At 40.7% G+C, this 17700-nt stretch overlaps 1 protein-coding gene across 1 annotated transcript in view; it reads left to right on the forward strand.

The window, feature by feature from the left end:
* The window catches only part of RAB21 (RAB21, member RAS oncogene family), a 31300-nt gene extending 13800 nt beyond the window's left edge, over positions 1-17500 (forward strand). Inside the window, exons 3-7 of the mRNA XM_030214086.1 lie at positions 2539-2646; positions 6663-6726; positions 9414-9468; positions 10959-11047; positions 14487-17500. Of these exons, the coding sequence (XP_030069946.1) occupies positions 2539-2646; positions 6663-6726; positions 9414-9468; positions 10959-11047; positions 14487-14626 (456 nt within the window). The 3' untranslated portion in view covers positions 14627-17500. The remainder of the gene's footprint in view (positions 1-2538; positions 2647-6662; positions 6727-9413; positions 9469-10958; positions 11048-14486) is intronic.
* The last annotated feature ends 200 nt before the right edge of the window (positions 17501-17700 follow it).

The raw sequence follows: 17700 nt of genomic DNA on the forward strand, positions 1-17700 counted from the left end.
AAATCTTGTGTTGTGAGGATGACTGTGGGCCCACGCTTTGCCATTCTGAATTACATTTTTTTTTGTTCCTTGAAGCAATGTTTGCAGGTCGCTTGTACCAATGCTTCACAAACTGGGTGCATTTGGGCTATTTGGGCTTTCAGGATATCCACGATGTATAGACCTAACATGCATGCAGATTGCATTTCCAGTGATGGGAAGGAGAGAAGCTCCAGAAAAAAAAATGGAACAGAAAGGAAAGAAAACAAACGCAAATAGAGGTTTTTAGAAGCCCGGAAAACCAACCCCAAATCTCTTCATAATTTTTTAAGATGGAAAATGTTAACTGAAAAACACTATTGCATATTCTTGCATAAACCAAATAGTGATTTATCCTTATTAATATGAAGTGTGTCCAACTGCTTAAAACCTTAAATTAGGAGTGCTGTCAACGATTTTTCCCACACACCTCTTTCTCAGTCTCCTGTTTGAGATGCGTCACTGACAGACTAATGGTATTCAACCCGGGCCTCCTGGCCAGTGCATCCTGTCAAACTCGCATAACCGCAGGCTTGCCCGGTTCAAATCCCTCCGCTTCTCCTCGTAATCTTGGGCAAGTCACTCCTCCTTGCTTTGGGTACGAAATTAGATTGTGAGCCTTCCAGGGACCACCTGAATGTAACTCACCTTGAGCTACGACTGAAAAAGATGTGAGCAAAATCTGTATAAATGATGCCAACAAGCCAGATGTGGCCCAGGACACTTGTGCCTAGAACAAGGGTTCTCCTCAAGAGCCCTAACCCGGTTGGGTTTTCCACAATGAATATGCACAAAACTTGCATGTACTGCTTCCATTGTATGCAAATAGAGAAATCTTGAAAACCTGACAAGATTGTGACTGGTTGCCCATCATAAAGACTCTAAGCAGTTTCCTTGGGCCCAAAATGAAAGGAAACCTTATCACATATGGCCCATGATTAAAGAAGAAAAACCCAAGAAATGCCTTCATATTATGATTTTTTTTTTTATACTAATTAATGCACACACTGGTTATCAATGGATTTGTACAGACCACGGCTAGAGACAACTGCCTATGGCTATCCAGCTGTACTTGAGAAGTTGTAAAGAGGCACTGTGAAGCTTCTGTAGCTCTTGTCAGAGCGTATGTTAAAGTAACCTGTAGTTCTTAAAAATTCCCCTGCTTACCATTGAATGCATACAGTGAAGGTCTGTGATATTCATAAAGCACCTTTTAATACTTCCACACTGGGGAAATCAAACTCTGGCACCCTTTTGGCTTGCAAAGCAAATTCCTCTTTAGTTACTGGAAAGAATTGCAGCTTCCCAGTGCCTTCATTTTTATTGATCTTTTCAAACGACTGGATTATTGCACGTAGCTGGGTTCTACAGATTAATATTTTGCATATATGGATTCATTGACATCCAAACATTGTTTTATTATCAGAACTAGTAAAAAAGGCCCGTTTCTGAAGCCAAGGAAACGGGCCCTAGGCAGGCAATTCCTCCCCCCGCCGCCATTGTGTACTACCTGTGCTGACGGGGGACCCAAACCCCCGTCAGTCGAAGTGTTGTGCCCTTTGCGTTCCTTCCTCATCTTCTCTGGAAGTTCCTCTGACGTCAGACGCACGCAGAGGAACTTCCAGAGAAGATGAGGAAGGAACACGAAGGGCACAACAACACTTCGCCTGTCGGGGATTTGGGTCCCCCGTCAGCACAGGTAGTACACAACGGCGGCGGTACGGGGGGGGGGGGGCGACAGGTTTGCGGAGGGGGGCGTCGAGGGGGCCCTAGCACGGGGGGGGATGACATGATTCCGAGGCAGGGGGAGGAGTAGGGAAACATGCTGCGTGTGTTTCCCTACTCCTCCCCTTGCCTTGGAATCAGCTGTCATGACGTCAGTGACATCCGTGCGTGTCTGCCTAGCAGACCACCTCCAGCCTAGGGAGCTACGGTCCCAGGCACAGAACGTTGGAGGTGAGAATTATTATAGAGGATAAGAAAATACGTGTATTTCATACATGTTCAGATTTTGATACTAATTTTTCTAGGAGAATTTTTTTCTCTTTTTTTTAAGAGCTTTTTGAGGTATCTAACCTGTCATATCTCCAAGGCACATCCAGAAAGCAAACGGCAGTATACAAGGTGGTTTACGTGCATTGTGTTTAGGATCTCGGACACACCATGAGGAATCAAACAACCCAAGTCCAGTCCTTAATACTCCTCAAAATTGGCCTCCATGAGGCTTCTTAACACTTTGGAACACTGGCATCATCAAGATACTTGAGACCATGTAGGATGGAGCTTCCAGTGTGTGGTCTGTGTATACCATTCAGCAGCACCCTGATCCAGTTTACCATGGTCAACAGGGAGAGAATTTACAAGTTTCTTTGTAAACAAATTACAATTAAGCTTCCCTTTTGTACACATTCTGCTGAGTAAGCTAAACACTTTTGTAATTGGTGCAAATGAACTAAGTTCATATCTTTTAATCTTAGGTATGAAACAAAAACTAATCACACATTTCTGTTTTGAATACAGGACACTGCAGGTCAAGAGAGATTCCATGCACTGGGTCCAATTTACTACAGAGATTCTAACGGAGCTATTTTAGTGTATGATATAACAGACGAAGATTCTTTTCAGAAGGTATGACCATGACTAAGCTATCTACCCGAGAGAAGTAAACAGATTAGAGCTTGCTATTTACAGCTGTACATGACACTACGCTTGGGATTTACATGAAGGTTTTCCTCACAGACCAATTTATTCTGTTCTCTACACATCTGCTAGTGTGAAGTCGGGTACAACACCATCTGCCGTCTTGGCAGACCAGTACCATTCTTAAGTTCTTATCTCCTCTGATCTTCCTCTCATCATCTTTCCTACTTTTTTCTTGCTGCTGTTACTCCCCTAGTTTTGAGCACTTCGGGATAAGAATCCTGAGAGGGAGGGAAAACTTGAGTGTGCGTAAATGTGAGTTTCCTTCTCCGAGGACAAGCAGGCTGAATAATCCTCGCAGATGGGTCGGCGATCCATGCCGGCACGGATCAATGACCCATCTGTGAGGATTATTCAGCCTGCTGTCCTTGGAGAATACCTGCTACAGGTAAGTATCTTTGCTTTTCTGTACACTCGCATACAGTTCTAGCCCTCACCATACTAAGCAGCATGGTAGATCTAACTAAGAAAACACAATTGCTAATCTTTTGTGTAAGATCGTCGCAGGACTTGACTGTCAAGTGGTAGAGAACATATAGGGGTAACTGGGAGCAACGAAGCTACCAGCTTATCTTCTAAAGTACCTTTCACCTTGCTGCATTTCCCTTTCAGATGTCCAGTTAGAAAATGATCATTCCACTTCCCCCTTTTTTTTTAGGGGGGGGGTGAGAAGGGGGTCACATTTAATTCATGTTACATCAGTAAGAGAATAGTGTCTTTAAGCCAGGAGCATCCAAGGTTTTTTCAACAGTGGGTTACGTTTATTATTTGTCTGTTATGGTGTATACTAATCAAAATATGTGAATCGTGTCTTCTGAAACCGAAACTTCATATCCACCAATTGGCTCCTATAGTGCTTCAAAGTAATGTATGCTTGCCAATTAAGTTTCTTAAGTGGGCAACATTTTAAGGTTTGGTGGACAAAATGTGCCCCTGCTTTTAAGCATTTTTTTGGTCTTCCTGTTGTTCTGTAAACATGAGCTGTTGCAGGAACAATAACCAGTTTCCTTTTCAGTATTTTCCTTAGATCTGCTGAAACTCTTAGGCTCTCGTATTTGATATGCTTTAAACTGGGAAGTGTGTTTTTTTTTTTACTTGTGCAATGTTTAGTAATGGAGAACCATTTTGCTTTCACATCATTCGTAAATGTACTGTTTAGAGATTATTGAGAACACCAGGAGAACTTTAATGCAAGCTTTTTTTTTCTTGCTTTTTTTTTTTTTTGCCTTGAATGGCATATTCATTTGAATTGTTGATTTGATATATATAAAATCAACAATTCAAATGAATATGCCATTCATATATATATATATATATATTCCTGAATTGGTAGATAAGGCCTCCCCCGAAAGTAAGACCTAGCAAATTTTTGTTTGAAAGCAGGGCTGCCGAGAGACGGACAAGGCCGCCCCCGGGCTGCCCACCCTCCGTCGCTCCCGGAACTAACCTTAAACGCCTCCTTTCACCTTCGCAGCAGCAGGGCAGACCTCTCCTTCCTTGCATGCCCCGCCCTTGCGGACATTACATCAGGCGAGGGCGGGACACAGAAGGAAGGAGTGGCCTGCCCTGCTGCTGCTTGCTACGAAGGTGAAAGGAGGCGTTTAAGGTTAGTTCCGGGAGCGACGGAGGGCGGGCGGGCCAACCCCGATCCAACCCTGATGTTTCCCCGAAAAATAAGACCTAGTGCATTTTTGGGGGCAAAAATTAATATAACACAGTGTCTTATTTTCGGGGAAACACGGTAGATACAGATATATAGTCAGTTTTGAAGCTCTGTGTGGACTTATTTCCTTAAGTATATTCTAGGATTAAAGGGAAGAATTCCTAAATTGTAAAGCAGAGTGTACTTTAAGCAAAGAAGGCCAGGCACATGATAGCTCTGAAATGTACAGTATCTTGGTGAGCTCAGTGTCACAAGCACAGCTTGTGATTTGCCAGCTGGACGGTTTACTGAAGATCAGTACGTCAAAAACTGCTCTGTATCTTGTAGGTGCTAACCAGCAATTGTTTTCCTGTTCTCCAGAGAAAATTGAGCTGCGTAATTTGCTTATGTGGAAAGTTGGAAGTAAAAAAATAATTTACTGATTGCTTTAGTTAATGACAAATTCCATTTTGCTCTGTTTAGATCTGCTGAAGATCTACATGAACTGCTATATCGTTCTGTGCTAGTATTCTGAGGTTAAGCAGTTAGAGGGAGATTTCCCTGCCGTTGGACATTACAGATTTGCACGAAAAACTTTATTGTGCTTAGATGAACAGACTGTTCACAAGCAGAATGTATTGGTGGGTGGAGAGGACAGTGTGACAGAGGGGAATGGTCAAACAAACGACTATTTCTTCTATGCCTTTCTAAAATCTGTTTAAAATATACAGTCCTCTGTAGGCTAGAAAAGGTGTTTAAATTTCTCTCAACAGATGGTCATTTGAGTGACTTGACACTCCTGTTCAAGTGGCTTTTGTGTCTTTTTTTTTTTTTCATGCACGTTTTCCAAAGTCTCCTCTCCTAGATATATTATAGTAGCAGTTAGTGCTCACTTATCTCATGAAGCCATTCAGAGTAGTGAAAAAATATTAGTTCATACTTTATCGGAGAAAAATGGCCTGGAAGTTTGGCATGTGCTTACAAAACATTGTAAGCCACATTGAGCCTGCAAAAAGGTGGGAAAATGTGGGATACATATGCAATAAATTTCCAGATTACCATTTAGTGCATTTATTTCAATGGTTAGAGTAGGCGCAAGCTTAATGAGCTTCGAGAGGGTTCCAAATAGTTCAGAATCTGGGGACTCAAACTGGAACATGTTGTTGAACCAAAACATCTCTAAATAACAGTATGTTATAAGTACATAAGTATTGCCATACTGGGACAGACCAAAAGTCCATCAAGCCCAGTATCCTATTTCCAGCGGTGGCCAATCCAGGTCACAAACACCTGGCAAGATCCTACAAAAACTCAATACATTTTATACTGCTTATCCTAGAAATAATGGATTGTCCCAAGTCAATTTAATAATGGTCTATGGACTTTTCCTTTAGGAAGCCGTCCAGACCCTTTTTAAACCCTGCTAAGCTAACAGCCTTTACCACATTCTCTGGCAACGAATTCCAGTTTAATTACATGTTGAGTGAAGAAATATTTTCTCCAATTTGTATTAAATTTACTACTTTGTAGCTTCATCGCATGCCCCCTGGTTCTAGTATTTTTGGAAAGAGTAAATAAACAGTTCACGTCTACCCGTACCTCTCCACTCATTTTATAGACCTCTATCATATCTCCCCAAAATAGCCCACAACAATTTAGAACACAAATATACAATCAATTATACAACTTAAACCAATGAAACTATGAATTGTTTGTTTAAACATCATAAAAACAAGCAATCCCAACAGCCTTGTCCCTCACCATAGACTTGTATGAAAAAAGATTTTCATGTGTTTACTAAATAGTGTAACACTGGACTGGAAACTCATAAAGTAAAGCATATAGAAATGTGGAACCATGAAGGTAAAAGCCCGTTTATGGGTCAGCTGCAAATATGCCCAGTTGGGGAAATACATCACCATTCTCCACAAAGAAATATGAAACCGACATGCTGATAAAAGACCTGATCATAAGACATTAAGGGCCCTGTTTACTAAGGCGCATTGTAGGCGCGCTAATGATAGAGACACCCATAGGAATATAATGGGTGTCTCTATTGTTGGTGTGTGCTAAAAGGTTTGCGCAACTACAGGGCCCAAAATTTCCTGGGAACAATTAGGGTTGCAGATAGTGGGTCATGTGCAGAGAGATCTTTAGCAAGAGTTTAAAAGCCTGTAGAAACAAAACACAGACTTTCTGATTTTTTTTTTTTTTTTGTGTAGGTGAAAAAAGCTTCTGTTGAATTTGGAAGTGTGTTTGTTCGAGGACTACTAACTAAAAACTGATTTCTTTTTTGCTGCAGGTGAAAAACTGGGTAAAGGAATTAAGGAAAATGCTGGGAAATGAAATCAGTTTATGTATAGTTGGTAAGTTTTTTTTTTTTTTTTTTGGCTTTACAACAGAAAACGCCCCCCCCCCCCCCAAGAGGTTTAGAAGTCCCCAGAGGGTGGTGATTACTTGTCCTCAGGAAGCAACGGATTCCATTGACTCCCAGCAGGCTCATTCTGGTCCCCAGGTTGAAGGTCATTTTCAGATTTCTTTGGAGTGGGTCTATCAGTTTGTTGTGTCTTGTTGTTGGGTTTTTTTGGTTACATTTGTACGCCCCCCCCCCACCCCGCCCCACCCCGCCCCGCTTTCCCACTCATGGCAGGCTCAATGTGGCTTACATGGGGCAATGGAGGGTTAAGTGACTTGCCCAGAGTCACAAGGAGCTGCCTGTGCCAGGAATCGAACTCAGTTCCTCAGTTCCCCAGGACCAAAGTCCACCACCCTAACCACTAGGCCACTCCTCCACTGTTGCTACTATTTGAGATTCTACATGGAATGTTGCTATTCCACTAGCAGATCACCAATGTGGCCGCGGAGGCTTCTGCTTCTGTGAGTCTGACGTCCTGCACATACGTGCAGGACGTCAGACTCACAGAAACAGAAGCCTGCGCAGCCTGGAATAACAACATTCCATGTAGAATCTCCAAAAGTAGCAACATTCCATGTAGAATCTCCAATAGTAGCAACATTCCATGTAGAATCTCCAATAGTATCTATTTTATTTTTGTTACATTTGTACCCCGCGCTTTCCCACTCATGGCAGGCTCAATGCGGCTTACATGGGGCAATGGAGGGTTAAGTGACTTGCCCAGAGTCACAAGGAGCTGCCTGTGCCTGAAGTGGGAATCGAACTCAGTTCCTCAGTTCCCCAGGCCCAAAGTCCACCACCCTAACCACTAGGCCACTCCTCCACTGTTGCTACTATTTGAGATTCTACATGGAATGTTGCTATTCCACTAGAAGTCGGCCCTTGCAGATCACCAATGTGGCCGCGCAGGCTTCTGCTTCTGTGAGTCTGACGTCCTGCACGTACGTGCAGGACGTCAGACTCACAGAAACAGAAGCCTGCGCAGCCTTCTACATGGAATGTTGCTAGTAGAATAGCAACATTCCATGTGGAATCTCCAATAGTAGCAACATTCCATGTGGAATCTCCAAGAGTAGCAACATTCCATGTATAACCTCCAGTAGTAGCAACATTCCATGTAGAATCTCCAATAGTATCTATTTTATTTTTGTTACATTTGTACCCTGCGCTTTCCCACTCATGGCAGGCTCAATGCGGCTTACATGGGGCAATGGAGGGTTAAGTGGCTTGCCCAGAGTCACAAGGAGCTGCCTGTGCCTGAAGTGGGAATCCAACTCAGTTCCTCAGTTCCCCAGGACCAAAGTCCACCACCCTAACCACTAGGCCAATGGATCCTCTGAGTAAACTAGTAGGGCTGCAGAGTTTGATTAGTCTTAAATTTGCCTAGTTAGCTGTGTTAGTGCTGCTACTAAATATTGGCTGACACCTGCATGATTTGGGGTACCGGCTGGCATATAGGGATCCTTCTCTCCTTTCCTGTGGATCCAGTTTCCTTATGTACAGGTTCAGCTTTTTTTTTATTTATTTATTTATTTTTATTTTAGCCTAAGGTTGTTCTCAAATGAGTAGTTTTAATTCTTCTCGGGAAAAGCTGAAAGACAAAACCAGCAGTGGGACTCAACCTGCATTGAATATTTGCAAAATCTTTCTCAAGGTCATGAGCCTGTTTGTTCTGCACTGTAGACCATGAAAAAGGGAGGTGGCTTATAAGCTCTCGTTATCCAAATGGACTTAAGGAGGCTGTTGGAACCGCTTATTTGTTTATAAATTGGAGAGTGGCTAATGGGTCTGTGGGGGCACTCAACGTGCAAGTGATTGAGTCAAGGTTGGGTTCTTAGGAGAATATCTACAGTATAGCAACATGGGCCATTATATATATTTTATCAAGCATTACGAGCTACACTTTAGACCAGGAGGATAGTGCCTTTGGGGAAGCTGTGCTCACAGGGGTCTTGTCTTCTCCCACCCAGGTGATTTGAAACTTGGGTATGTGTATGTCCCACCACTTCATCTATTTAGCAGGATAAGGAAGGTGAAATTTTGGTCTTATGATCAAGGAAAGGAAATTAGCAGGATGCTAGACAAATCCAGGACCTGCGCAGTAGACACACACATACACACGTGTCCTTGGGTGGGTGGCATGCTGATGGATTTGGGGGTGGTGACAGTGCATAGTACTGTGAAACTACCACCAGAGTAACTGTTCAGTTTGAACAGGGACCAGTGAGGGGACTGATCCTGCCCCCGTCCCCCACTAGGGACACCCCCATTAGAAGCTTGGGGGAGGGAGGGATGAGTGTGCTCCTTCAATATGCTGATTGGGGAAAAGGGGGGGGGTTAAAGCAGTGGGCTATGGTAAGTGCAGATAACATGAAATGTACCTCTTGTGCGTTTAGCATGTAGTAATTGGCAGATGCAAACCAAGCCCCCAGTAGGTATCCCATGAATTAATTTTTGCAACTAACACATGGTGACAACAAAACACTTTACCACACATAAGTAGCAGGCCCTTAAATGGTTGTAAAGAACAGATTTTTAAAAAGCGGATCACAGCATCACTTAAATTTGTAGCTTGGTTTGTTACACACTGCTTTGGTACATAAACTGAATTTCATCAACATTTTTTTTTTCTAACAGGTAACAAAATAGACTTGGAAAAAGACAGACATGTTTCAGTTCAAGAGACAGAAACGTAAGCTTTTTAAATTTGTTTGCTCTGACCAGTAGAGTAGAATACTAATCCATGGAAATGGAGCCATTTTATATACTGAATTGTTTCCTTGCCAAATCTTTCTTACTAAAACAAAGCAGCATAGTTCTGAAATGCAATTGTTAATGTGGATTCAGTGCTTGCGTCATGTGCTCTGACCTTCCTTTCCTTTTAAAGACAGCAGAATCCGTTAACCTGGAAGTATTGCAAAACAGATTTCCTTGCCTGAGGGTGCTGTATTACCCTCAAAATCAAGGCTTCAAATCCCAGCCTGACTGACAACTTTCACTAACACCAGTTGCATGCATAAACAAAAATCAGTATGTATATATCAAGGGGTATTTGTCTTTCTGCGGTAAGCAGGATAGCAAGCCCTTGCCAATGGTTGACACTGAAAGAGCTTTTCCAGCTTAAATGTTTCCATAAACTTTCACAAAGCTTATCATGCTCACCTGCCACTGTAGCATGGGAATTGCCTGTCTTTGTCTTTCTGAAGAGCTGGCAGAATGAGTCACTGTAGGTCCCTTCAAGAAATGCTTCGCTCCCCCCTTCTGCCACTTGAAATTTTTCTGATTTTTAAATCTTTTTCTTTGGGTCTTTTCTAGTCATGCAGTTCTCATTGTCCTAGTGATGTCTTAGGTTATGAGCAGTGTGAGGTTGTTGTTCCCCCCCCCCCCCCCCCCGGAGAGGAAGTGATGTCATCTAGAAGATGGCAGCTTCAAGTATAACTTTAGAAGACACGTTAACGAAGGTCTGGTATAGTGAAAGCCTTTATATAGATCATCAGATCCGTGCATCTACCTCTGTTATGGCTAAAATGAGCCAAGCATGTCTCGGAGGTAGTGACGTAATCCTCATCGATCCTTTTTTTGCAATATTTTTCAACTTTTTCATTAAAGTACATTTAATAACTGACATAGCTTTACTTAGCTTTTTTTGTGTGTAACCCAGTTACTTTTTCACTTCAAAGCGCACAAGGGAGACACGGTAAAGCCCCATCAGAAGTACACAACTTTAATTATTGGGCCTTTATTTTGGATGCCAAGCACAAGGCTGTTCTCCTATCTTCTTGTACAGGAGTGGTTCCCCCCCCCCCCACCCCCCGGGGGTGGGGGTAGTTGAAGAATACAGTACACCAAATATTTGAGCATGTGAGGTGCAAGTTTGCTCTGTTCATAGTGGAGAACACTAGCCATTTTGTTTTGGATAAAATTGTAAACTTAATTTTTATTCTCTGTTTCTTCTCGCAAAGTGCATTGGAATAGATACTTTGAAAAGCATTGCACTATTACTAATAAGGGATTATCTGTCCTTTTCTATGTAGTTATCACATTGTTAAGATGCTGGATGTGGGTGCAAATATTGAAACACACTAATTCTGGCCTGACCTGAAGCTTTCAAAGTGGGCTTCAATGACTTAGAAATCTGATTTGCCATTAAACTGATATTTTTATATTCTCTGATATGTACAGGTACGCAGAGTCAGTGGGAGCAAAGCATTATCACACATCTGCCAAACAGAACAAAGGCATCGAAGAGCTATTCCTTGACTTGTGTAAAAGTGAGTGGAAAAGTTTTTGTATCTGTTTAATTTCCATTAAGCAAAACACAAGGAGCGAAGTGGAAGGCAAGGGATTTCAAATTCAAAGAACCCAACATGGGCCACGTTTTGGTACAAAGGCCTGTGTTGGGGGTGAAACAGTATCTAAAAAACATATTAAATATGTCAAAAAATTTAAATTGCATACTGATAGGACAAACAAATAGTACAAATACATTCTAAAAACAATTTCAGAATATAAAATACATGATGATCATTTCACCAGTAAAAATAAACATTAAAAATTAAATGGGTTGCAATACAACAAAAAAAAAAAAAGCAAATTACAACTAGAAACATTTAAAAATCAAATTAATCATGCCTTACTGCAGTACAGTGAAATCACAAAATAAATGTATGTGATTCACCAATCATAATAGCCTAACTATATTGAGTGAATTCCTTCAAAAAGTTGGTAAATAAATCCAGATAAATGTTGATTCACATATAGTTTTAGATTATTATGGTTGTACATTGATTGGTGAATCCATATACATTTAATTTGTGATTTGCAGCGCTGCATACGTCTAGTAGCGCTATAGAAATGATTAGTGGTAGTATTTCACTGTACTCCAGTAAGGTATTGTAAGCTCTTTGAGCAGGGACTGTCTTTTTGTGTATGGTGTACAGCGCTGCGTATGCCTTGTAGCGCTATAGAAGTGATTAGTAGTAGTAAGGTATGTTTCCTCAGCAACCCTCCAGACCGGTCAAGACGCTTGGGTTATGCATGCCTACCAGCAGAGGGAGACTGAGAACACTAACTTCAAACTGAGTACATATAACCTGTGCCTAGCCATCTATCTCCAGTATTTTCTCAGTCTCAGCAGAGGGTAGACATGCAGCTTGTCCGGTCTGGTAGGATTTAGGTTCCTTGTTGAGAGATTAGTTAATTTTCAGTTGTTTTCTGGAGAACAGTGTTAATCCCTGTGCCTGGAATTCTGTGGTGTGCAAGGGGTTGGTAGGTCCGGTGGGGCCTGCCATTGTCCCCTCTGGGGTGTCACACCCGGGTGGCCGGGTCCCTCCCCCTGACTGGCTCTCCCGTTTTGGGCAGCGTTGTGCCTCGGCTGCAGTGTTAATCCTGCAGCCTTGAGTGCCAAACAGATTATAGCAGCAGGGCTCAAATAAAGTTTTTTAAAAAAGAGCAATGTTTTTTACTGATGAAATGGTGGTCATGTATTTTATGTTCTGAAATTGTTTTTAGAATGTATTGGGACCGTCCTTTCTCATTATGCGATTTCAATTTTTTACATGTTATATATATATATTTTTATATGTTAAAAAAAACAACTGTTTGACCTCTGATGCAGGCCTTTGTGCTGAACGCGGTCCGTGTCAGGGCCTTGAATTTGACATAAAGAATTTCCTGCTATCCACTTTGCTCCTTGTGTTTTGCTTTGTCTCACTGTAGAGTGTTAACTATTTTCCCGCTTTTCTAATTTCCATTAAGGCCACAGTATAGAACGGGGTATCATTACTGCAGATACTCCATGTAGTAAGCTGGAATCTATACTAGATGGATCTTAAACATGTCCCTCAGTTTCTTCCCATCCTTACATTTATTTTTTTAAAAACTTTTGTTGTAGAATCTTACAAGGGAAAACTTTTATAACTAAATTGTAAGAATGAGAGAAATTTTATTCAGAATTGTCAATGTTTTGTGGGTTTTTTTTTTCTTGTGACAAAGGTGCATAGCAAACTTAGAATCTAAAGACTTTGTTTCATCAAAGTTTTAATGTAAAATGGATTTTTTGATTACCATTGGGTTTGTTTTTAATTAGCTCTGTGAGTTGTCTCAAGTTTAATTTAAAAAGTGTCAGTAAGTAAGACACAAAATTGAGTGAACAGCAACAAATGTTAAATTAATTCCAAATGAAATAGTATTCTCGAAAGTTGAATCTTTAGCTGCTTCTTTTCTAAAAAGTTATTTGTATAGCATTGTACATTTTAATTGTACTGAGCTGTTCACAAGCCTTTAATATCTGACCAACTGGAGTGGCATGGGAAATACAGAATGAAAAGTGAATGTCTCATTGATGCTTCTGTATATAGGGCACTCCCTTCTTGCCTGTAAAGGGGGGTGGGGAGCTGAACAGAAGAGACTGCAAAAAGCAAGCCCTTCTGGCAAAGGAAAAACACTTTAGAGTTCAGTTTTTCTCTTTTATCATAATGCTAAAATTAGAGTAAAATAATGGTTACAATAAAAATTATTTTATCCCAGTATTACAGAAAATTGAATTACTATTTATATCAGTCCAAATTTAAAATAAAATCTCTCTTTCTCTCTGTGTTCCTTTGGAACCTGTCAGAATACTGACGCTTAATTTTTTCCAGTCACTTAATGCCTTATATTTTCTCTATTATCTGGTATTCTTTAACTCTGACCTCTAAGGTCACCTTCACGTAATTCTGCTTCTTTGGTATTTTTCTCAAATATTCGTCATTTGCCCTTTGTAACCTCCTTCCCTCGAATACTTATCACTCATACTTGTCCTTCACTGAAATTGTCACTGTTATGTTTAGAGCCTGTTTTGAAGCAAAAAAACCACACTTGTTAAAGTTTATGGCCCATTACTAGGGTTAAGCAAGCCTGTCTATGGTCTGTGAGAAGACCGAGAAGAGACAAGGTAGCTAATTGCCCTACTAGATCAAAAATAAGGGAATGTTATATATACAAAGCTGACTAATCTGAAAAACCAAACGGCTCTATATACTTCAAAATTGCCAGCCAGTGCTGAAAGAGTCAGAAAACTGGCTCTCATTCACACTTAATTTGAAAATGAAAAAATACCAAAGCTATTTTGAATAATGGAAATAGTGGAGGAGTGGCCTAGTGGTTAGGGTGGTGGACTTTGGTCCTGAGGAACTGAGTTCGATTCCCACTTCAGGCACAGGCAGCTCCTTGTGACTCTGGGCAAGTCACTTAACCCTCCATTGAGCCTGCCATGAGTGGGAAAGCGCAGGGTACAAATGTAACAAAAATAAAATAGATACTATTGGAGATTCTACTTGGAATGTTGCTACTATTGGAGATTCTACATGGAATGTTGCTATTCCACTAGCAACATTCCATGTAGAAGCCTGCGCGGCCACATTGGTGATCTGCAAGGGCCGACTTCTACATGGAATGTTGCTAGTGGAATGTCAAATAGTAGCAACAGTGGAGGAGTGGCCTAGTGGTTAGGGTGGTGGACTTTGGTCCTGGGGAACTGAGGAACTGAGTTCGATTCCCACTTCAGGCACAGGCAGCTCCTTGTGACTCTGGGCAAGTCACTTAACCCTCCATTGCCCCATGTAAGCCGCATTGAGCCTGCCATTAGTGGGAAAGCGCGGGGTACAAATGTAACAAAAAAAAATGCTGCTATCAGGAAAATGGGGTTAATTTCATGTATATTCGTTCCAGGAATGATCGAAAATGCTCAAGCAGATGAGAGAGCAAAAGGAAATGGCAGCAGTCAGTCAGCAACAGCGAGGCGGGGTGTACAGATTATCGATGATGAGGCACAAGTACAGAGCAGTGGCGGGTGCTGTACGTCTGGATAAAAGTGCGGAGCCTTCTAACACAAAGACTGCCATATTCTAAGTCCCAAATTCTTTTACCAGTGGAGTAATAGAATTAACAGTATTTTAAAATCACATTTATAACCCAGCAGAGACCTTTCGTGCTAAAACTAGTGGAGTCTGTGACCAGAAAATTTGGTATTTTTTTACACCAGTTAGCGGAGCAATTATGGCCTTTTTACATATGTTTTTTTTTTTCTTTAAAAAGGAATATGCATGTAGAAAAGACCTACGTAGAAGCTTCATCTCTATTCTTTTAAATCAAATTATTATTTAATAACTTATATACATTGGAATGGTATACATTTTGCAAACCTTTGTATTTTGTGCTAGACTAAATTGTATCACGTCTAAAACGCAAATTGGTTGTTTTGGTTTTGTTGGTATTTGAAGTAAAAAATTTTTTTCTGGGATTAGCACAAACTTGTTAACTGTCACCTGCTTTGATATATCCTTTATCCTGTACACCAAACTGGTAAACTGTACATTATAAAACCCATATTAAATACATTATCTGTTTTTGGAGGTACAGATATGTACAGTAATCTTGTGAATGGATGTGAAATGGTTAACACCGAAGCTTTTTTTGATTGTTGTAATTTATTTATTTAGGGGTCCTTTTTACTAAGCTGTGATAGAAAGTGGCCATAGCACACCTTTTGTGGGTTTTTCCTTCATGCTAAGGCCATTTTTTACCGCAGGAGTAAAGTGGCCATTAATTCAAAAAAATGGCCATAGCCATTAGTGCGTGGTGGTTAAAAACTACCCTGCAAGCACTTGCTGTCACCCTTTTGTATGTGGTAAAGCTTACGTGGTAATCCTGTGCTAATTGGCATGCAGTAATTAAATTTGCTACCCAGTTAGCACAGACATGCTCACTCTCCATCCCCCAGACCAAAAATACATTTTAGTGTGCATCAGTGTGGAATTTACCGCAGGATATCCGAGGACATCCCATGGTAAGCTCTTTTTAAAGCTGCAGTAAATGCAGACTACAGCTTACCACATCTTAGCAAAGGGCCCCTTAGTGTCTCTCCCCCCACCCTCCCCAATCCATGGTCTTAAATTGAAAGCACCTTATTTCCCCAGATGTTCTAAAGTGCATCTTTTGCTTGATCTGCTCTTTCTTGCTCACAGGTTTTGTAATTCTTATACAGTGCTTTTTCTGTACAATTTTTTTTCTTTTGGCTTGTGTGTGTGAGGTAGGATGGACAGGAACATGTCCTTAAATCTATGCAGACCTACAACATAGACCTGTGCTTACAAGTAGATATGTCTCACCCAGTTCTGCTTTTGATGACCAGTGGGTCCAATCAAAATTTTTTTCTGTTGGGGAGAGGCAGCAGTGGTGATAACCAGGAACTTCAAGGCAAGCTGCCCTCAACAGGGTTGCACCTCTTCCCCCCCCCCCCCCCCCCCTCCCAAATTTGTTACATGTTTATTCCTACATTCAAACTCTGTAGTAGTAACATCAGCGTTTCTATTTTTAAGATTTAGCATAACTCTTCATGTTCTGGAAATATAAAATTTAACACTAGCTGCACTTATTTTTTTTTTTCTCCTTAATTTCATTTTTGTAGTTTGATTTAAAATCAGACCTGCTTTTAACTGATAGGAATTGTCATGATCATTGACATGTTGAGCTGAATAGACTGTGGGGCAACTGAATGCATTTGTGTTACTATTTTCTGTGAAATTTAATTTTATTTGCAAACAGATATTGTGCATTGGATGATCACATTCAAATGAGCACTGATACTTAAGGCATGAATGTATGAAGATTTTTACATACATAATTTCCCCATGCTTAAGGGGAAAAAAGAGTAAAGTCTGTCGTGCAGAAAAGGCTTAAGCTATGTATATTTTGGTGCTGGGCTGCTCTTGCATAGAAGCCATAAATTGAACAAGGTGTCGGCACATTAGCTAAAAAAAATTAAGAGATGGTTGCCACCTGCTGTTCCAGAAGTCTTCATTTCTAGGCAGAACAGCATGGCTGAAAAGGCAGACACAGCGTGACTCTCTTTTTTGCCTTTTGGTCACTGATTTGGATACTGACTGAGGTAGAAAATTATTGCTATCCAAAAGCTGCTTTATGATCTATGTCAAATGAGGTGGTGGTCTGGAACAGTTCCCAATAGATAATGTCCAGCTTACAAAAACTGCTTTTACAATTATAGCTGCACGCATGGTCTGTTCTGTAGCCAAAATTGAGGAAACATTGATTTTTCAGAGCACACGTGTTAAATGTATTAGAAAAATACTTCAAAATTTTGGTTTGATGCCAGAGAGGAATAAAATGTATTTTATACTGGTGACATACCTAGATATAGCTGTTCTCTGACTGGTTACACTTTACATTTTTCTTTAGCTACAATAGTTTATCTCTTACAAAAAAACAAAAAAAAATGTGCTTTTGCCCTCAGTGAGAACTGATCTAGAAGCTTTTCGAGCATTACAGTGCAAGAACGCTTCGAGGAAGATTTGGTGCATTTCCACGGTATTTCACAAACTAAGATATGTTGTGGGATTTTCAAAAAATGTGAAGAAAAATTGAAATGTAAACACCAGCTGTCCTATGAGTAACTTTTCTAGTTTAGGGTTAGGGAAAGGAAAGTATATCTTCTGAATAAATGCTAAACAGACTGCTGGAATGTAGTTCTGGTTACATTGATTATGTTGGATTGTTGGTAATAAAGCACTTCTGTACTAGGGCAGACTGCATCTTATTTTGGAAGCAGCTGGATACTAGATAATTCTTTGCAATCTAGTCCGTATGTGACATTGTTTTCGGTGGTAAATTCTGTCACATTGAATTGAATGGTGAAGCAGACCATAGAATAAATGATATAATTTTCACCTGCTTGTGAATGTAAACCTTTCTTATCCATTGGTCAAATCTGAGTTATTCCTTACAGATATCAAAACTGCATGCAGAGTGTGTGTGTGTGACCACTTTGTTAAGCATTTTCTACTGTTATAGTAAAGTGTATTACAGAGGGGTTTCAGGAGCTATGGGTAGGCGGCTTTCTGAACCCTTCCATAATTTGGGTTATTCA

Source organism: Microcaecilia unicolor, chromosome 9 (assembly GCF_901765095.1).
Source record: "Microcaecilia unicolor chromosome 9, aMicUni1.1, whole genome shotgun sequence".
NCBI lineage: Eukaryota > Metazoa > Chordata > Amphibia > Gymnophiona > Siphonopidae > Microcaecilia > Microcaecilia unicolor.